A 23,424-nucleotide genomic window follows, 5' to 3' on the forward strand; every position below is an offset into this window, starting at 1 on the left:
TTTTTTTTGTTTGTCCTTACTTTTTTAAGAATTTTAAAAAATAAGTTAGAATAATAATTAGAGAGAGTTTAGAAAAGTATGAATAATTCTATTATAAGGTAGAAACACAATTATTAAATAAGGAAACATGATAATTGTTTTGATACGAACAAAAATAGAAAAACAAGACAATTGTTTTCCGACTAAAGAAGTATCAAAATCTTCTTAGGGTGTGTTTCTACGGCATGGTTTGAATTTATTTATTTATTTATTTATTTATGTTTTTTTTTTTTTTACTGTAAATAGGGGTGGATTAAAAATCGAACCGAATCACCCGAACCGAAGAACCGAACTGAATCAAATCGAATTTTTGGTTAACCGAGAAAATTCAATTCGAATACAAATACTGCATATTTGATATTTGTAAGTTTCACTTCGGTTTCAAGTTTTGATATTTTTTTCGATTCGGTAAACTAAACCGAATATATTTATATAATTATATTACTCCCTCCGTCCCGGTGAAAGAGTGACGTTTGTTTTTTGCACATAGATTTTTGAATATTAGTATTATAATGAATTGTAGTAAAAAAAAAAACAAAAATACCTCTATTAGTATAGTGTAATATAAAAGTAATGATATTTGTGTAATATATTGTAAGTTGGAAGGGTATTTATTATGTCAGGTAAGTAGTACAATTACTAAATTAGGAAATAGAAACCTTGTTTTAAGACGGACAAAAATAGAAAATGACAACGACGGAGGGAGTATTATATTTTAAAATTTATATTAATAATTATATTCGTTTCGGTTTCGGTTTGAATATTTAAAATATTTGCAAGTATTTTTTATTTAATTAGAATTTTAATTATTTTTTAATATTTTTTAAATATTTTATTAAATAAAAATTCAATTAATCAAAATTTTTTATTCGAATACAATTCACGATTTCGGATATTGATAGTTGAATCGTGTCCACCCGTTGCCTGTAAGCTCTGTCCAGCTTCAACTAGTCTACAAACTATTCCTACTTGAAATGACATGCAGACCTACTCTCATAGCCGGTGAAAAACTGACGCTGTGTCGGTGTGAATCTTTTTATTCTAAATTAAACACAGCAAACCACGTGCCGCACGCCCGTGCAACACTTCAACAAATTAATAATTTAATTATTTTAATAATTATATTTTAATAAAATATATATTGTTAAAAAATTATTATATCGCAAAAATATCAGATAATTATCAAAAATATATTTTGAAATCAAAATAATTTATCGAAATAAATTATCTAATTTCAATAATTCTATCGAAATAAATTCGATAATTTTATCAAAATAAATTTGATAATCACAATAATTTTGTCGAAATAAATTTGATAATCAATTTATCAAATAAATTTGATAATCACAATAATTTTATCGAAATAAATTCGATAATCATTACAATAATTAATCAAAATAAATTTGATAATCACGTCGAGATAATCATTACAATAATTAATCAAAATAAATTTGATAATCACGTCGAGTCGAGGTAGAACCTCTTTTCGTAAAAACGAATACGCCCCGGTAGTATAACATTCTCAAAGATAAAACGACGTTCGTTTTCGAATTAGGTGACACCCCAATATTTCGGAGCTTCGGCGAACTAAAATTAGGTGAACTATGAGCTATGTTGGGAGGCTTTATTAAACAAGGGAATTTCTGAAGTTCGCCGAAAAACCCGCCGGAAATTGTTGCGGGAGATGAGAGGGAGAGCAGAGAGAATTGGTGTGATCTTAATAGGGTGGTGGAGAGGGCTAGACACCTTCATCAAGTGGGGCAATTAACGCTCGAGTCAAAACTGGCGTAATCGACGATAATTAAATTCCGGTAACATCTGGATATAAACACCATATTTAATTCCGATAATAAAATATCAATTTAATTCGGTCATAAACATCAAATTTAATCTTGGTCATAAATATATTATTTGAATTTTAAATTTTAAATAATTATTTATCATATATGCATATAATTATCTGATCTTTACAAGTAACACGTTCATCTGTGACTTACCGATATTTATATGCCTAACCACACTATTAATAACCACACTATTAATAACCACCATAAATTAACCAATTTTCCAACATAGGTAATATGTATGTATATAATTTTGTAAAAAATATTTTCTTATATGATATAAATAGATAAAAAATATATATATATATAAATAATTTATCATTAAATAAATTAATACTTAAATCACACTATTATGAATTTCATAAAATTAATTTAATATATATTTACATCAATATATTTTTTAACTATTAAATCAATATACATCAAAATTCTTAAAATTCAAACCAAAACTATAAATTAAAAGAATAGAAAAGTTAACTTATTTTAAAATTTAAATATAATTTAAAGTTAAATCCAATTTTCTCAAATTTCTTCAAAAGAAACATACTTTTAATAACCAAAAAAATATTAATACTCCTTCCGTCTCATTAAAAGGTTATCATTTTTCATTTTCATCCGACCTAAAACAAGGTTACTATTTTCTAATTTAGTAATACATATTTTACATAATAAATACCCTTTTAATTTACAATATATTACGCAAATGTCATTACTTTTATATTACACCATACTAATAGGAGCATTTTTGTCTTTTTACTATAATCCAATATAATACTAATATTCAAAAATCTACGTGCAAAAAGCAAACGTCATCCTTCCAACGGGACGGAGGGAGTATTATTTTTTAATTTACTATATAAAAAAATTAAATGGTATATTCGATCAGGATGGAAGGAGTATATGACAAATATAAAACAATACTTTTTCTGTCTCAATTAAATTGTCTATTTAGCTTAAACACATAGTTTTAGATATTGTATAATTAGTAATTAATTAAGAATTGTGACTTTGTTCTTTCTAAATTTTTTTCCATATATTTTTCCAAAAAAATTAATACATCACACATATTTACTATTTTTATATTTCCTACGTGATTTCATATACCTTACATAATTTTATTTTATTTTTCTAACAATCTCACAAAATAAACATACCGTGGAAATAATTATGATTTAATAAAAATAATTATAGATTAACATTAAGATAACTAAATAATTTAATTAAAATTATAAATTATATATTATAAATTTCAAAATGTAATTAAAATATATAATTATATTTCGAAAAAAATATATAACAAATTATGTAAAACGAACGAAAATAAAAATATAAAACAAATTAAGTAGAGTGGAATGGACAGAATAATTTAACGAAAAAATAATTACAACATTATAAATAAAACAATTATAAGCTTTATATTATCAAAACGAGACAATAATAATCAATACAGGTATCAATTGTTTTAACTATTATATATTTTTTTCATCGTTATTATATTTATTATAGCAAATATAATCAAATATTTATATTTAAATAGTGTTAATTTTATAAATACAAACATATTATTAAATATAATTAATTTATACACAAAATACAAAATAAAACTAAAAATAAATTATTTTAAGCAGTCTCCCTAACCAATAAAATATTTTTATACTCTTTTCGTCCCAATATAATAGTCTTGTTTATCATTTTTGTTCGTCCTAAAACAATAGTCTTATTTTTATAAATAACAATATCTTCGTAAAACTACCTCTACTTTTTCATTTTTATTATACAATTGTCTCTACTTTTTACACTAATATAGTCACAAGAGCAAAAAAGTCTTTTATCTATACTTTTTACCAACTATCAATATAATATCAATATTTTCTAAATCCCGTATCCAACCCAATTAAAACTATAATTCTGAAACAAATGAAATATTTTTTATGATAAAAAATACTCGGAGAGGGATATATGTATTCGCATAAAGTCAGTGTTGATCCAGTCACATCAGCATGATGTTGATTTGACTACATCAGCATATATCATGAAGATAAATATAATGTATTTAAAATATCATATATTTGAATTATAACAAAATATATATTGTATTATAAATATATTATAACATATATAAAAAATATTATTTACCATGGTTATTTAATCCTATCATCATTGGATTCTTTGCCATATATATATTAGTAACAAGAGAGAAATAGGTAAGTTGTAATTATATATTTTTATAGTTTTTTATCATTATTTATCAATAATATAATTTTCTTTAAATTATTAAATTAAAAAGTTATATTTTATATAAAATATTATGTCAAATATTTTTATATTATATTACATATTTATTTTTTAATTATTATTATTTTCTTACTATTCCCAATTCTAAAAACTTAAAAATACTTTCTGAAAAAAGCCAAATTCGATCAACATCGTAATAATACGTGTAACCCATACTTTTGTAACTTTGCCACCAAAGCATCCAATAAATCCTATGAATTATTATTTGATAACGGAAATAAATTATTTATTATTCATATATATATATAGTTTGAAAATTTTACAATTCGATTAAAATTTTTGCAACCTTTCATTATATTTGAAAGTAGATTATTATACTAAACTCTTTAATATAAACTTAAAAATAGTTATTTTTCTCAAATTTATTTTTATTATTTTTTTTAGGTTAAATATAAGAAAAATAAATATATTTATAATTTTAGGGGTTTAAAAATTGAGATTTTAAAATTTATTCGCAGTTTGGGCACATTTAGGGTCTGTTTGTTTGGAGGTTTGGATTTTGAGTTGTGATTTGAATAGTAAAAATTTTGAATTTGAATAGTTGTATGATTTGATATAAATAGATGTTGATGTGATGTTTTGAATGTAAAATTGATTTTTAGTATAATATAAAAAATGAAAAATAGATGTTTTATTTAATGTTTTTGGGCGAAAAAATTGGATGAATAGTGTAAATCCAATCCAATCCCCCGAACAAACACACCCTAACATACTGTTAAATAAAGACTGTCGAGGGATTAGACGCAAAGTTTATGAAACCACAAGGGAGTTTGACACAGTTTTAGAAATACTAAAAATTTTGCGTAATTTCGTGAAACCACATGTGAATTTTTGTGCAATTTAGCCTTTAATTTAACACCTTTAAAAATCTAAGTAAAATAATTTAATGTATATATATATAATATTATTAGTCGTGACCTGTGTTATATACGGGTATTAGATTATAGTCCTTTTATTATCTAAACTTTATTTTTTTAATTTATCTTTTAAAAATATTTATTTTCTTATTTAATAAAAAGTATATATTCTTATTAAAATATACTTTTTCACTCACATAAAAGATAAATATTATATACTTTTACACAATTGTTAATTAATATTATATATTTAAGTATAACAATATTTAAACACATTAACATTATACATCATTACTTATTATTTACATATTTTCATATTTAAAAGATTCAAATTAAAAATACTAAATAAATACATTTCATAGTATATAACTTTTTTAAAAAGCATAAATTAGATTATGTATATTACTAATAATTTTAAATTTAAGGTTATCTACATTGATATTCCTCTATAAAATTAAAATAAATTAGAAAAATAGTATTTATTGAACAAATATTTTTTAAAAATATTTTTATTTATTATATATTTTTTATTTAAAATATCAAAATAATACTTATTTACTCCATATAATACTCCATTTGTCCTAAAATTAATACCCGTACTATTTTTATTTTTGTCCGACCCAAATCAAGGGTATTATTTCCTAATTGTATAGTCTACCTAATAGTATAATTAATATTCTTGCAACTTCTAATATATTATATAAATGTCATTAATTTTATATCACACTATCTACATTTTTGTCTTTCTCATTATAAATTAATATAATACTAATATTAAAAAATCTACGTACAAAAGACAAATAGTTTTATGGGTCGAAAGTAATACTTCCTCCGTCCCATATTGAGTGTCTTGGTCACTGTAGACATGATAATTTATGATAAGTATAATTAGTAAATAATTAATAATTTATTAGTGAAAATATTTAATCTATAATATAAATTATTATAAATTAAGATTAAGATAACTAATTAGTTTAATTAAAATTAAAAAAATTTACATTAGAAAATTTAAAATAAGATTAAGAGGGATAATCATTTTCGAAAAAAGGAAAATGACATTAAATGTGGGACGGACAAAAACAACAATATAGACATGGTAAGTGGGACATAGTAAATAATATTTATTTCCAACATGAAATTTAAATAGGTAGTATATTAAATAGGATAATATAAAAATTAAATTAAGTGATGAGAAAGAAATATATACATATATTTTATATGAATGATATGATGAGATAAAGTATAATGTAGGGGTTAAGTATATTTAATTATTTATAATTTTAAAAATATTATCCGGCGTTTAAGACATATAAAAAATATTGTAAAATATTTTACACGAAAAAAATATTTATTAATTATTTAGTTTAAGATTATACTATTTTGAAATTATTATTTTAAAAATATATTAAAACAAATAAATTAATAAATAAATAATAGTAATAATAATAATATCATATAATATTAATATAATAATATATATTAAACGGGGGACCCACTAAATAATTTTTGAAAAAAAAAAAGAACCACTCGATAGCCGTCCTCAAATATATACAGTACTCTTTCCGTCCCACGTTGGATGTCTAGGTCACTGTAGTGGAAATTGAAGATAAGTATAATTAGTAGATAATTAAGAATGTATTAGTGAAAATAATTATAGATTAAGGTTAAGATAACTAATTAATTTATTAAAATTAAAAAAAGAAAAATTAAAAAATTTAAAATGAGATTAAAATGTATAATCATTTTCCTAAAAAGAAAGTGATATAGGATGTGGGACAGACATAAACGGTAATGTGGACATGATAGGTGGGACGGGGGAGTATCATATTAGATTAGTATTAGGCATTCTTTTGAGATTGTTTTTCGTCTTCTTGCTACTTAATTTTTTATCTTTTAAATATTAGTATTTTTTAATTCTAATTTAAGGTAATATTTTTATTATTTTTGTTTGTTATATTGAAAATATTTAATTTTTATTATAATAAAAATAATCATACATAAATTTTATATAATTTACAAATATATCATTACATATAAAATTAATTTATAAATAAAGTACAAAAAAACAAAAATATCAAGATTATCTTTTTCATCCTCACCTTCGAATGCCTCAATTCGAGGAGGCCTCATATGACCGAGGGCCATCTGCTTCGTGTGAGATGTAGCTCGGTCAAGTGAGGTCCAACAACGTCGAGCAAGGTCCAACTGCATCGAGAGAGGTACGACTGTGATCGAATCGAAATCGAGTCCAAATACCTTTTTAAGTAAGTCGAGGAATCATCACACCACATCCGCTTTTCAACCAGCCAAACCCAATTGACTGTCAAAGTCAAAATTCAAACAACAACAATGTTATAAATTTTCTTACAAATAAAATATAATTATTTATTATTATAAAAAATAAACGGTAGCCGACTTAAATAATAATAATAATACTAATAATAATAATAATAGAAACCTATATATAGACATTGCTCCGTATATTCAAATTATAACAATCTAGTCCCTAAAGGATGATCGGGTGGTGTGGAGAGTGAACTTGTGACCGTGAAGTTATGAGCTCAAATCTCAACGCCTCAAGATCCACTTGCTCCACATGATTCGCTAATATATCTATATATATATATATATGTAATAATTAACATAATAGATAAAATCAAATCTAAAACATAAAAAAGAGATAAGAGATAATGTAGACACATAACTCTCACAAGACAGATACATTCTAAATTGAATGTATAATTACAAAACTAAAAAAAAAAAAAAGAAAAAAAAAAAGAAAAGTATAATCATATCACTATAAAACTACTCTTACTGTTTCATTATTATTACACAATTGTCACTATCTTTTACACTAATACACTCACAAAGGTAAAAATATTTTTTACCTATATTTTTTTTACCCACTATCAATATAATATCAATATTGCTTAAATCTTGTGTCCAACATAACTAAGACTATAGTTCCGGGACGAAGGGACTATTAGAGTAGGACAAACAAAATATTAAATAATCTTTACTATTATTATTTAAAAAAGCAATAAAATAAATAATAAAAACTAGTATGGATTCTTGGTGTGTGTCCATGCCCCATCTGTCTCTCTTATCTAAATAGTTTAAAGTACTAAATTGAAAGACAATTTGGTGGTGACATTTTAGAGAGATCAGACTCGTTATATCTATATATTTTTAAAAATTTTGATATTATTTATTAATAATTTAAAAATATTATATCAAGTATTTATTTTATATCACAAAAGAAATATTATTTACAATTTTTTTCTAAACTTTAAAAACTTCTATATAAAGTTTACATATTTTAGATATTCAATTTTAGATTTAGTAGATTTATATCTAGATTTGATCGTATCCATAGATTAGATTACTTAGATTTGAGTTTATTTTGTATTGCCTGTATATAGACTTCTTATTTTGATAATCAAGATGACCATCTCATTATTTTCCCTTAAAATTTCTAACATGGTATCAGAGCATGGTGTTCCAAAACCAAAACCCTAGTCGTCGCCGTCGCTGTTCGCCGTCCATCGTCTGCCCTTCTCCGGTGGTCGTTTTTTTTTTCGTCGCCGCCTCCTGCTTTGTTCCCTAGTCGTAGTGTGATTGGCTTTGTCATCAGAATTGATCTCGTTTTGCGACTGCTATCTATTGGATTGTTCGATCTACTTTTTTTTATTTGAACTTTAATTTCGTAATTCATATATTTTTATACGTTTTTTTTGAATCAGTTGAACTATTGATTGTTTATTCAGATCTAGGGTTAGCCACAATTATTAATGTGCTCCGTCTGTACAAGGGCAAAATAGGAATACATGTCCCGACAACATGCACGCTTTGATATGTTTTAAAGATATTTTAGTATTTTTAAAATAATAAAAATTTGAATTTAGAGAAAAAAATGAAAAAAAAAAAAGAAGAATATTCTGAATAGAAAGTAGGGTTTTAATACAATATTTTATATTTTCTCTATCCAAAATTAATATATCTATATTATCATTTTAATTTGTCCACACTCAATTTACAATTTTATATTTAGAATGTGCTGTCATACAATAATGGAATACCCTTAAATTTAATTTAAAATTAATAACATACTATTTTCGTATTTTTTTCGTCCTCCTCTAAAGGTCACAGTTATTTTTTATGTCATTATATTTAAAAATATCAGTGTATAATTTTTTGTATAAATGTATTTCTATTAGTATTATAAGAGACGAATGAAAATAATTTTGTAATTTTTTCTTAATTTGTACTACGTTTTAATATAATAATTAATATTTAAAGATTAATCCGCAAAAGATTCTTAATCAGTATTTAAATATATATATTCTTTCTCGGCTCCTATCACATATAAAATACAATATCTTTTTAACATATGCAACAAAAGTTAAGTATTCAATGTAAATGAATATTCATATAAATTAAATGAGTATTCGATTTTCCAATATAAAGGGAGTATCCTATCAACATTATTGCTTCCAAATTAAAGCTACAAATACTAGGAAATGTTGTCATAGAGAGATTGTGTGTGTTCTTTGATTTAGGACAAAAAGAAAAAAAATAAAATAAAATAAAAATCGATGGCTCGAAATGTCGCGAATAACTTTGGCAAGGAAGGCGCAAATCAATATCGCCGAGTTGTCGGTAACTATTCTCCAAGTTTATGGGGTGATTTGTTCCTCAAATACACTCCCGATGAACAGGTTTAGTCTACTCTTTTGTCACCCTTAATTCTAACATCTTATTCATTTTCGTCGACGTATGTGTTCATGTGTTTCTTTCAATATATTTTTTTCTATCTTCTTATTTTCCGAATGGTATAAAAATTAAGGCTAAGAATGAAAAGAAAAGAAGGAATATATGAATAATTATTTGATTAAGAAGAAAATGTTTATTATGGGTTGTTTACTTGTTTTTTTTTCCTTAATTTGTACTATTTAATTTATCTCATACACATACACATATATATTCAAGAAATCATACATAAAATTTTTAATTTTCATTTAATATATCACATCAAATAATTATTATTACTTAAACACAAGTACATAAACCATATGTTGAAGGCAATTTAAATTTAGTTATGGTTCAAGCATGTTTCATGTTTCCTTGTGTTTGAGAGTAGATTTGAAAATTTTCAATGTATTTTGGAATAAACAATTTATTTTGTATATCATATTTTAAATAAATAAATAAATAAAACAATATAAAAGTTATGGGTTTGTTGTTTAGTATTTTAATTTTAGGTTTTTTTTTTTTTATGTGAAGTATAAAAAATTATATTAATAATATAAAAAATAATATTTTGTTTTGAATATTGTTGGAGATTACTATATTTATATTATATATTGATAATTGTATTAAAAAAAAAATTGTAGGCAAACAAGTCCTATATTACTTGAATAAAATATATATTTTAATGTAATATAGTGTGGAAAACGAAAAGACAAAATATACACCTTTATGATTAAAGAACCGTTTTTAATCTAACACGATCTAAAGGTCAGGGGCTAAGAGTTTCGCCATTAGGCTACATCTTCATTTTGTTGATGGAAGTGTGTATTATTAATAATTCTAAAATAAAAAATAATATATATGATTAAAAAATTTAAAATATATATTTAAATATTTTAAAATTATATCTCAATAATATATATGCAATATGTATATCATTTTGTAGATAATAAAATTTTATATAATAAAAATAAATAAAACATATATATTTTTTATAGGGTAAACTGATTTTTTAGTCCCATGACTGGACCCCTTATCATTTTAGTCTCGTAAGTGGAGCCTGTCGCAAACTAGTCCCATAAGTGAAAAATTTTCGTTGTTTTAGTCCTCCAGCGCCGGAGACGCCCGCGTGGCTCGCCGCAGGTGACACCTGGTGGACACGTGGATTTTTTATTTCATTTTTTTAATTTTTTTTAAAACTTATTTTTAATTTATTTTTAATTTTATTTGCATTTTTTATTTTTTTTATCTGGTCCAATTAAAAAAAAATAAATAAATAAATCCATGTGTCCGCCGGGTGTCGCTGATCTTGCGGGACACCTGGCGGACACGTCACCTCCGGCGAGCCACGCGGGCGTCTCCGGCGCCGGATGACTAAAACAGCGAAAATTTTTTCATTTATGGGGCTAGTTTGCAACAGAATCCACTTACGGGACTAAAATAATAAGGGGTCCAGTTACGGGACTAAAAAAACAGTTTACCTTATTTTTTATTTATTTATGATTAAGATAAACTAATTTTATAAAGGATCAAAATTTTTAAATATAGATAAAAATATTTGTTTATTGAGGAGAAAAATAAAAATGAAGAGGTTTTGAATAGGTCAATGACATATAATATTATATGTTACAAAGTTAATTAAGTCGATTTATATTGATTAAGTATGTATTAAATTAATAAAATTTACCAAATATAGAAATGTATTATTTGTTACACGACAAATTAAAATAAAAATGGTATCATTTCCGATAGGACGGAAGAAGTATATTATTTTTTTTTAAATAATATTTATAAAAATTGTATTATTAAAAAAAAAAAAAAAAAAAGAGTGAACAAACTCTTTTAAGATTTGGTTTTGTTTTGCACTAACAGCTTATGAAAGAATATTCGAAGGAGATCGAAGTGTCGAAGGGTAAAGTTAGGAGTATGCTAACAACTCCTACGAGTTACAATGACATCGTCAAAACGATGGATCTAATTGACACAATCGAACGCCTATGCTTGTCTTACCACTTTGAAGATGAGATCAAAGACAAGTTGGAAAAATTTTTCGATCTTGATGTCGATTATAAGAATGAATCCTACGATCTCCATACCATTGCACTTCACTTTCGATTATTCAGAGCGCAAGGCTATCATATGTCCTCGGGTATGTCCTTGTCGTATCTTTTTAACTTCTTCTACATAATTGTAAATATATAAACTAAATTAAAATTTACCTATCTTTGAAGTGTAAAATACTTTTTTCTAGTCACTGAAGGCATCTCCAACCCAGCGCCAGTTTATTTGGCGTCGGTTGGAAATCTTGCGCCACTTTTTGGCGTTGCTACAGTGGCGTTAAATAATTTTTTTTTTTATATGTATTTTTTTATTTTTTTAAATTTTTTAAACTTTTAATTTTAATTTTTAAATTTATTTTTTTATTTTTCTAAATTTAAATAAAATTATTTTAAATTATAAAAATAAAAACTTGTTTAAAATAATAGGAAAATTAAAAATAAATATTTGAAGAATAATAGTGAAAAGTAAAATTATGATTGGAGTAAAAACTGAATAAATGGAGTTGATGAATTGAAAACCACAAACAATAGACATATTTCTTTTATTTAGTTAGTGTGGATCTTACAATACTAACAAATATTTTATCATTTCATGTAAATTACCAAACTACCCATTTTCAAGAGTATAGTGTGGTTGTTCTGGGGATTGGATTTTAAATCCACTATTCATCATATTTTTTTTTTAAAAAAAATATCAAATCAAACACTTATTTTTAATTTTTTATATTATACTAAAAATCAATTTTACATTCAAAATATCACATCAAAACCTATTCATATCACATTATACAACTATTCAAATTCAAAATTTTTACTATTCAAATTTCAACTCAAAAGCCAAGCTCCCAAACAAACATAGGGATGGATGAAGTATATAAAAGTATGAGAAGTTTTTCAACATTTCATATATTTTCTTAACCAATCAAGTAAAATAGATTATTTTGGAAATTTTCGTACTAATCATTAATATAACATTTTTTTTTTTTAAAAAAAGAAGATATTCATTAAATACAATTGTTTCTCACAAAATATTATATCAAATGTCTTAACCTTTTGCTATTTATAAAATTTAAAAAAAATCAAAATTTCTGTCTAAACGAAACCTTTATTTCCGAAAATTTAGATGTTTTCAACAAATTCAAAGATAGTGAAGGAAATTTCCAAGAATCCCTAAAGAGTGATGCAAGGGGTTTGTTAAGTCTATACGAAGCCGCTCATCTACGGATACATGGAGAAGACATCCTCGACGAGGCTCTAATTTTTGCAACTTCAAATCTCAAGTCCATAAAACAAACTCTCGATTCACCCCTTAAAGAAGAAGTCGAGCACGCTTTAGTTCAGCCTTTGCATATGAGCTTTCCAAGAGTCGAAGCACCGAAATTTATATCAATTTATGAAAAACGAAAACAAAATTATAACTTCCTTATTAGATTCGCCAAATTGGACTACAATTTATTGCAAGAACTTCACAAGAAAGAGCTTTATGAAATCTCAAGGTACCTTTATCATCAACTCACATCCTACTTCTATATCTAAATTTATTTATTTATTTTTTTCGAATACCAAAAAAAAATTAACAATGATCTACTCAGGTGGTGGAAAGAGTTGGATGTTCCATCGACACTTCCATACGCTAGAGACAGAGTAGTCGAGTGTTATGTTTGGGCAATAGGGACGTATCACGAACCTCAATATTCTCATTGCCGAATTTTACTCACCAAAATCATTGCAACAATATCCTTACTTGATGACACATACGATTCTTATGGTACGACCGAAGAACTTAATGTTATTACAGAGGCTATTCAAAGGTAACAAGAAATTAATTTTCTTATTCTTATTTCACATTGACCTGTTTGAATTAAGGATTACGTTTTAAATTAGGTGAAGTTTGGGATGTAAATATATTACAACTGATTGTGTTCGAGATATTTCAGGTGGGATATTAACCAGATCGATCATGTTCCCGACTATTTTAAATCATTCTACAAAGCACTTTTGGAACTCTACGAGCAATTCGAAGAAGAACTAGAAGAGAGTGGACAATCTTATGCAGTATGCTATGCCAAAGAAACTGTAAGTTGAGTTATAATTTACACTATCCTGTAAAAGTTATTTTGATGCGAAAAATGCCATACTTGTCGACTTTAATTAGTGTCATAAGCAATGTCAATATACTAAAACTGACATCAATCAGTAATGTTTGAGGTATTTGTCCTCAGAGAAGTTCTTTTTTTTTTTTGAAGGCATAACATTTTTTTGTTTATTTATGTTAGTTTTTGGGATGCAGATTGAGGTAGATTTAGCCCAATCAACATATATAATAAATGTAGACTATATATATTATATACAACATAGCATATAATTGATAACAAAATATATGTTGTGTTATGTAAAAATATATGTTGTCTATCTTTATTATACTATCTCTTTCCGCCTCTGAGGGTCACATTTACGTTTGCGCTATTGTATTTAATATTAAAAATATCTTTATATTTGTATAATTTTTTGTACAAATGTTCTTGTATTAGTATTATAAGACACTAATGGAAGTATATTTGCAATTTTTTCTTAATTTGTACTACGTTTTGATATAATAATTAATATTCAAAGACGGTTGATTGGGTTAAATCAATACATTTTTAGTATTCTAAATTTATTTAGAAAATTTATATGTTACTATAAATACATACAATTCTTTGTGAATGCACAAATATATTTAAATATCTTCTTTATGCTTTGGTTTTGTTTTGGTGATCTTCGTTGTGATATTTTTGAAAATACAAGTAAGCAAATCATATACCATTTGTTTCGAACTTCATAATATAGCTAAGTATCTTTCTTATTGTCCCAATCCATGAGACAGCTTAAAGAGTTAGCGAGAGGCTACAATGTTGAGGCCAAATTGTTCGATGAGGAATGCTTGCCACCATTCGATAGATATCTAAGCAATGCTATTGTTACGTCCACCTACTATTGCCTTTCAATCGCAACACTATTAGGAACACCATTTGCGACTAAAGAACACTACGAATGGTTGATGACGAAACCTAAGGTGCTAGTAGCCAGTTGCATCGTTTGTCGTATTGTTGATGATGCAGCAACATACGAGGTGCGCATCTTTATAAATCTCCATGTTTGGATTATACCCTTTTTAATGTTGCAATCTCTGCAAATTATTTGTCGTATCGATTATTTACTATTACTATTGTTATGATTATAGGTTGAAAAAGAGATTCGAGGCCACAAAGCTACTGGCATTGGATGTTATGTGGAAGAGAAAGGAGTTTCGGTCAAAGAAGCCATAGATAAATTCTATGAGATGGATGAAGATGCATGGAAGGATATGAATGAAGAGGTTCTCAAACAGTCGAGACAGTCAAGGGAAGTTCTTACACGAATCTTGAATTTGGCGCGCGTGATAGAAGTTGTTTACAAGGGTACTCAAGATGGATATACACTGCCGGAGAGAGTTTTGGCGTCGCATATAAAGTCGATGCTCGTGGATCCCATCAAAATTTAAGACATGATCAACCAAGTCATTCTTAATTAGTAAGTTTATGCATATGTTTGTGGTGTGTTTATGTGAGAATTAATAAGAAGTGGAAATGGTCATGTACTCTTCATATGTATCCTTTGTGTGCAAGCTTGCTTTTGCTTTTGTTCTGTTCTGCTATTAATACATGATAGTACTGTGTTTTTCTTCAATAAGCTACCTTTAATTTTTATACTCTCTCCGTTCCATGTAATGTGGGTGTATTACTGTAGACACGAAAATTTAGGTAAAATATAATTAGTAAATAATTAAGAAGGGTATTAGTAAAAATAATTATTATTTAGTAAAAATAATTATAGATTAAGATTAAAATAAGTAAATAATTTAATTAAAATTAAGAAAATTATAAAATTTAAAATTTAAAATGCGATTAAAGTGCATAATTATATTTCCAAAAATAGAAAAGACAAGTTATGTGGGACGGACGGAAATAAAAAATAGGAATAAATTATGTGGGACGGATGGAGTAACTGATAGGCGAGGGCTTATAATATATGACAACAAGAAAAGAATAATCATAATAATAATTATATAACGAAAAATAATTATTGGAGTGGTTGGGTTGGGTGTTGATTAATCCCTAGTCATTGGATTAGTATTCAATCTTTCTCTCTCTCTCTATATATACACACACTAGCTTATAACTTATTTGTGGGTATTTAAATATAAAATAATATATTATTTAATTAATTTTTTTTTGTTTTTGAAAATTTATAAAAAAATAAAATTATATATTAATTTAAGTGTTTGATAAATATAACTTATTGTACCTAAAATGCTAATTTTGAAATGCATCGCAACATTTCAAAATAGTTTTTGCACTTTTTTTTTTAATTTTTTTTAAAATTTTTTTGCTCTTAAGAATTACATATTTATTTCACACCAATTAATATATTTTTTTATTACAATATCTATTAATTATTTATTATATTTATTCTAAAGACTTATAAATTTAGTTTTGCAAGTTGAAAGTAATTGAAATTATTATTTTTTAAATGTAATTTTTTTAAAATTTTTTTATTTCAAGGTTTGTTAAAATAAAGGCAAAATAAAAAAAAATATTATTAATTTTATTTATATATATTTTTTATGACATAATTTTTTTTTATTAAAGATAAAGATGAATATATTAAAATAAAGAGTAAACTGATTATTAGTCCCATAACCGAACCTGTTTATCATTTTAGTCCGGCTGTTTTAAAATAAATCTATATAAGTGAAATTTTTTCCCAATTTAATCCTTAATATCTATGTGACACCTATTGGAAAAAATAATAAGGAATCTGAGATGTGACAACAAAATAAAATCACCAAATTTGATAACGATTTCAAATATCCAATTCAGATAAATCCGAGTCACACGTGGGACGAGATTTCTTTGAAGCGAACGAATAATTTACGGAATAACAGATTCCGTGAACCGAATTAAGAAACTTTTGGAATGAAAAAGTTTGAAGAAAATTTGAGAGCGTTTCTTTGAAGAGAAAATTGTTTTTGTGTATCTTTTAAAATGGAGAGGAAATATATATATATATACATTACATATTTTTCATTATTTTGGGGATTATTTTTATTTAATTTTTTTTTTTAAAAAGAAAGAAGCCACCATTGCACCCACTTATATAATTATTTGAATTTTTCAAATCAAAATAAATTAACGACATAAACACAAAAATTAAAATAATTGAACTTTAAGCAATTTGGGCTTGGCTTACGAGTCTCCACGGCCCAAGACCCAAATCTTGACCTTTAATATAATCAAGTCTAAGGCAAGCCCAATCTAGGCTAGGCCCAAACGAAGCCATGCCCAATCCAAACCTAATTTCTTATTTATTATTGTTGTGCAAAACAATATATGGAAGAGTAATGTTTTATGTGTTTCTCACAGGGACAATTCATCATTCTCTCGTTTCTTCCTCTTTCACCTACCCTAACAATACCTACGTGGCATGCTGATGGACACATGTCGGTCAGGTCAGCGTCATGTGGCTGACACGTGTTCGCCACGTAGATTGTTTTAATTGTTTATTTTTTATATTAAAAAAATTACAAAAATAAAAATAAAAATAAAAATTTTAAAAAAAATAAAATATCCATATGCCCGTCAAATCAGCGCCGTGTAACTTCTAATAATTTATACATTAGTATATTTTATAATTATATTTTTTATATTTTATTTTATATTTTTTATATAAAAATAATAAAAAATACATTCGAAAACCTCAAACAAATACATAAGAGAATGAAATAAATAATTTTACTTATTTCTTTCAAACAATACCAAAAAAAACTATCGCAATATGTAGTTGATGTTGTTATAAATTGTTATTTTTTGCAAAGTATTCAAAAGATAATCGAAAAATAAAATTATTTAACAATATGTTATAAATTGTCATATATATATATATATATATATATATATGATATGCTACACAATACGATGATATGATAATAATAATGTCTTTTTGCTTAAGAGGGTGTTTGGGAAAGAACTTTTTGAAGAGCTTCTAATTTATTGAACAACTTTTAGCTGTTTGATCAGTCAAAAAGCTAATTTAGGTGTTTGGTAAATTAGCTTTTTGAAAGAGTTTTTTGGGTTCAAAAACTAATTTCTGAAAAAAATTCATCTACCCAGCATTTTGAAAGAGTTTTTTCATTTTAATTTGGTTATTCTTTATTTACCTTTAAAACTTAATTATTTATTTTATACATATAAATATATTTTTATAGCAGTATCTACTAATTATTTTTAATATATTTAATTTATTAAATTATATTTTATTTTTGTAAATTTTAAAATAATAATAATTATTAATTACATATAAATGATTTTATTTGTAAAATATACAAATTTTTAAAACTAAATCAAATAGAAAAAACAAAGGTTATTAATTTATTTATATATATTAAAACAATAATTAACATAATAAATATATATATACGAAAGATTTATTATTTTATATTTTACATCATTTTGATAAAAAATTATTATTTTTTAGTAAAAATAATTTTTTCAGATCTAAATAATAATAAAAAAAATATTTTATAATATTTTTATAATTTTCAATAATTAATAACAAAAATTCTCATAAATTTCAAACCAAAATGAACAAAATTAAATATTTAAAAAAATTAACATATCAATGTTCTTAACAGTCAGTCATTTTATGTATAAACAACTTATGTCAAACAGTTGTTTTACCAAACACTTCAATACAAACCGATAATTGAATCAACTAGTCAAACCAGCTAATTGAATCAACAAACAACTAAATAAATCAACTAACAGCTAATTGCAAAACGGACCCTAAAAATATTTTGGAATAAAATATCACTTTATAAATAATTTTAGTATGACTAGCCTTTATATATGAACCAATCAAATAAAAAATAAAGATTAAACTATTTCTTTAATTTTGTATATAGCTCATTTATCATTTTAAGACTTTAAATGGGCACTATTTGAAAATTGTTCCGTAAGTAAAATTTTTTCGCTAAAATGGTCATCTGGTGCTGGATTCGCCACGCTGGTCCGCCGGTACCATGGTTCACCGTCGCGGATCGGCCTTTACCGTTCCAGATACGTCGCGGCGTATCGGTCGCGGTGTATCGGTCAAATATCGGCCTATATGATTTTTTTATATAAAATTTATATTTTTTCAAAAAAATAATAAATAATTAATTAAAATACATCAAATTATAAATATAATTAATTTAAAAATATATATTATTGAAAAAATATATTATAATTTATAATAGATCAAAATTTAAAATGAATAATATTTCAACTAAATTAGCGGATATATATATAAATGTAAATGCTAAATTTTATGTTTTGCATATTGTCATTATACTAATAAATTTATTTTAATAACAAAATGATGTACCTTGTGTCCGTCAATGTCAAGATTTCATCTTTATCATCTGCATTATATAAATAAAAATAATTAGAAAAAAAATACAAATAAAATTTTATAAAATGTTCAAACTACGTTTATACTAAATATTTATACTTACCATTCAATACCATGTGGAATGTCGTGGAGGTTCAAAATCATTTTCATCTGGATTCATATTGCTTGGATAAGGAGAGATGTTCGAACCATATTGATTTTCTCTGAATGAACCCCTTCCATATACATCAAAACCTCGATATTCTCTATTATCATTGCTTCTGCTTGATGAACCATAATTTTGTCTACGATCATCAATACTACCCGAACCAGATGTAATCCCTCCGTAATATGTTCCAACTGGTTGGTTGGATCCAAATATAGGAAGATTGGCTGAATCCTGAAGATGTCTGGGTAGATTAGATAAACCGTATCCTGAGTAATAGGGATTATGATATGCATTTGGTTGGTCCCACTCCTGTCTCCCCAATCTATTACTCGAGCTATGAGAAGAATCTCCATAGGAATAACCTATATTCAAGTCTTGCATATGTTCGTGAACTCCAGAATATCTCCTAGTATCTGAAAAATTTGAAGCATCGGCTTCACTTGAAAATTCTGTTAAACTATTTAGAAAATCTCTTTGAGCTTCTATACCAGGACGATATCCATGATCAGTGTCTTGGGTAGCATAATAATTTTCATTTCCTTGAGCCCATCCCATATCACTTGAGTATCGGCTATCCCTGTAGCTCCCACTACCACCACCACCACCACCACCACCACCACCATCATCATCATCATCATCATCATCATCATTGTTATTATTCTTATCTTCACCATTAGTCGATGAAGATGAAGATTCCAATATGATTGCTTTTTTTTTCTTGGCTGTATTTTTGTTTTCTGATTTTTTCTCTTTCGCCTTCTTTTTTCCATCAGCTATAAATTGAGATAAAAGCATATCACTGTCATGATCATTATGCTCACTTTGACCTCGATCTCCACTTTCTTCAATAGCCTCATCCAACCAATTCAAATCACTATCACGAATAAGTGGAGATTCATTTTCTCTAACCCATTCATCTAAAATATCATTTTCATCAAAAATATGATTCAAATCAATTGGGTCATAAAAATCGTCTGTGTCTGTCCTTTGCATAAAATTTTTTACCCGAAGACACATGTTGTAGTGGACATAGACTAGCTTATGCAGTTTCTCAATAGCTAATCTATTCCGAAGTTTAGTATGGATCAAAGCCCACGTACTCCAATTCCGCTCACAACCCGATGATGTGCAAGTTTGACTCAAAACTTTTAATGCAATTTTTCTTAAATTAGGAGCTTCATCACCGTACATATTCCACCAGTCAGCTATTAAAAATAAATAAAAAATTATTAATAATGCAACATTTTATAACAAGTATATTTAAAAATATAATTAAATGATAAATTTCATAATACATACCTGGTAAAGATGTAGATACAGCTCTAATAGCAAGTGCACTTCCAAACTCTCCAATTTTGTTAACAAATATGTTTATCTATAGACAATATAATAGTAAAATTATTAGAAATTAATATATATATATATATATTCATATATTATTTATAAATTTCACATAATTTACCTCATTCATAGCCTTTACTTGTATATCCAAATCTGGCTCGAGTCTTTTGATAACTTCTTTTACTCCTTTTCGAACCTCCGATGAATCAAATTCACAAGTGCCGGAGTATTGAAGACCAGGATTTAAAAAATAAGCTGCATGAAATGTATATAAAATTAAAAAATAAAACAAACGATTAGCACAATATAAAAACAAAAAAATAACAAGAATAGTTACCTGCTGCATGCAAATCTTGATGCAATTGATTATACCATCTTTCATCGATGATATCCCAATATTGTTGAAAATCTTTCACTGCAGTTTTTATTGCCATTTTTGCCCTATCCATTGCCTCATAAATGATAGGTAGTGTAGGTTTTTTATCTTGATCAACTACTTTTAAAACCTTCACTAAGGGTTCCATGACCCCACAGACTCGGCGTATCCGTTTCCAAAATCTTTCATTCAAAATCAAGTCTGATATATCTCCGGCTTCATGTCTTCTCCTCGAGGTATTATTGTACTCAACCCATTCTCTAGAAGTACACATTCTTTTCAAATCGGTTGCATATCTCAGAAGACTTTCCATTGCAACAAACTCGGTTGCAAATCTTGTTATGCCTGGTCGCAACAGATCTCGGCCATTCGTATATGTTTTCATCAAATTAACCACTTTATCACTGTTGTATATAAATCCTGTAATTCTTCTGGCTTCTTTTATCGTATCTTTCACTGACAATATATCTCCGATGTCTTCTAACATCAAATCAATGCAATGCGCTGCGCATGGAGACCAAAAAATGTGCTTCCTTTTCCTCATCAGTTTTTTCCCAGCCGCCTTCATACTAGCTTCACTATCAGTTACAATTTGTACAATATTGTCAACCCCTACTGATTCCACCACCTTATCCATTAGGGTGTAGACAAAGTCCGCAGTCTTCGCCTTATTTGTACAATCAACCGAACTGTGATATATCATATCTCTATCACAGTACACCATAAAATTTATGATTGGATGTTTTGTACGAGTACTCCAACCATCACACATAATTGTACATCCGTATGTTTTCCATTTCTGCTTTAAAGAATCAACATACTGTACAACTTCTTGCATCTCCTCGTTTAAATATTCACCACCAATTTGTTTACCAGTAGGTCCTTTAACTCCAGGTCCAACCGATGCAATCGTGTCAATCATCGTTTGGTAGTAAGGACCACTATCGGCAGCGTGAAATGGTATTGCATTAAAATGAAAAAATTTCGAAATTGCTCTACCCACTTTTTTTGCATTATCTTTTGAAAACATATTTTTCAAAGACTTATTCTTCGATTGAAACATGTATGGATCAAGTTTTTTTTGATGCAAACCTTCTGTCTTTTTCATAGAGCTTTCGAAAAAATTTCTTCTACTTCCTTTTGTATTCGAGCTGCTTCATCCTACAAAGATAAAAAAAAAAAAAAGCATATGATCATATATGGTTGTTATCTCAAAAAAAATATACTAATATTTAAATATATTTTATAAATTTAATAAATATACCGGCTTTAAAATTCAAGCTTGGTAGATCTCCGGAAACAGAATGTCTACGCTGCTGCTCCATAAATTCCATATTTCTGCTTTCAGCCATTGCTCTTTTTAAGTGTTTTCTTTCAAGAGCATCTATCTCATCTTCATTTATTTCAAAAACTTCATCTTCTTCCTCATCAGAATCATCTTCCAAACGAATGGAATTTTGCAATGCTTCTAACTTTTTTTTATGTGCTGCTCGCATACTTTTTCCTTGGATCAAGTGTTTTTTTAATAACTCTCTTATTTCTTTTGGAGCTCTCGTGCATGCTTCAACTTGACCTGTAACATGTGCTATATGTTGTTTCATCCTAGTAATTCCGCCGTGAACAATTTTACCACAATAATTGCATTTTGCTTGTTTTCTATCATTGCTGATAGGAGTAGCATGATCCCAACCAATATCTCTGTGCGGTGCCATTTTACACAAACTCTGTAATTGAATAATACAATTGTTAAAATATTTATAAATAGTAATTCATTAATTAAATAGACAAATTATATATTAGTTTATTAATAAATCAAACTTATACAAAAATTTAAGTAGATAACTAATTTGTTTATATAAAAAATATAGTTAAAATATTAATTTTTTACAATAAATTTACAATTAATACAAATTTTGTCTAAAATAATATTAATTTTAAATAATAAGATTATAAGTTATTCTAAAATATTAATTTTAATGAACTCAATTTATATAGATTAAATAAAAATTAAATACAATCCAACACAATTAAACTAAATTTATCAATAAATTAAACAAATTATTCTAAATAATTAAATCTAAAATAATTAAACCTATAAATTAAATAAACAAATTAATAAAAAATAATTCAAATTATCTTCACCGACGCAGAATCCTCCCCCACGATTTTCTTCACCGACGCAGAATCCCCTCCCCCACGATTTTCTTCACCGACGCAGAATCCTCCCACTTCTTCTTCCCCTCCC

The 23,424-nt window shown here is 26.2% G+C and overlaps 3 protein-coding genes across 3 annotated transcripts; 1 reads left to right on the plus strand and 2 right to left on the minus strand.

Moving 5' to 3' along the window:
* The first annotated feature begins 9,459 nt into the window (after window positions 1–9,459).
* LOC127242752 ((-)-5-epieremophilene synthase STPS3-like) lies at window positions 9,460–15,510 on the plus strand. The gene is made up of 7 exons (XM_051262439.1): window positions 9,460–9,753; window positions 11,657–11,933; window positions 12,968–13,340; window positions 13,437–13,655; window positions 13,782–13,920; window positions 14,711–14,956; window positions 15,068–15,510. The coding sequence occupies exons 1-7, from the start codon at window positions 9,631–9,633 to the stop codon at window positions 15,365–15,367; spliced, it is 1,677 nt and encodes a 558-aa protein (XP_051118396.1). The 5' UTR covers window positions 9,460–9,630; the 3' UTR covers window positions 15,368–15,510.
* Window positions 15,511–19,199: 3,689 nt separating this feature from the next.
* LOC127242695 (stress protein DDR48-like) lies at window positions 19,200–20,061 on the minus strand. Its single transcript, XM_051262347.1, has 2 exons — window positions 19,418–20,061; window positions 19,200–19,324 (listed from the first exon to the last, which is right to left on the minus strand). Exon 1 carries the CDS (start codon window positions 20,015–20,017, stop codon window positions 19,421–19,423), a length of 597 nt encoding a protein of 198 aa, XP_051118304.1. The 5' UTR covers window positions 20,018–20,061; the 3' UTR covers window positions 19,200–19,324; window positions 19,418–19,420.
* Window positions 20,062–20,231: 170 nt separating this feature from the next.
* Window positions 20,232–22,101, minus strand: LOC127242570 (uncharacterized). Its single transcript, XM_051262151.1, has 5 exons — window positions 21,141–22,101; window positions 20,925–21,058; window positions 20,762–20,837; window positions 20,325–20,379; window positions 20,232–20,235 (listed from the first exon to the last, which is right to left on the minus strand). Exons 1-5 carry the CDS (start codon window positions 22,099–22,101, stop codon window positions 20,232–20,234), a joined length of 1,230 nt encoding a protein of 409 aa, XP_051118108.1.
* Between the last annotated feature and the right edge of the window lie 1,323 nt (window positions 22,102–23,424).

Source organism: Andrographis paniculata, unplaced genomic scaffold, assembly GCF_009805555.1.
Source record: "Andrographis paniculata isolate CXL003 unplaced genomic scaffold, ASM980555v1 Contig87END, whole genome shotgun sequence".
NCBI lineage: Eukaryota > Viridiplantae > Streptophyta > Magnoliopsida > Lamiales > Acanthaceae > Andrographis > Andrographis paniculata.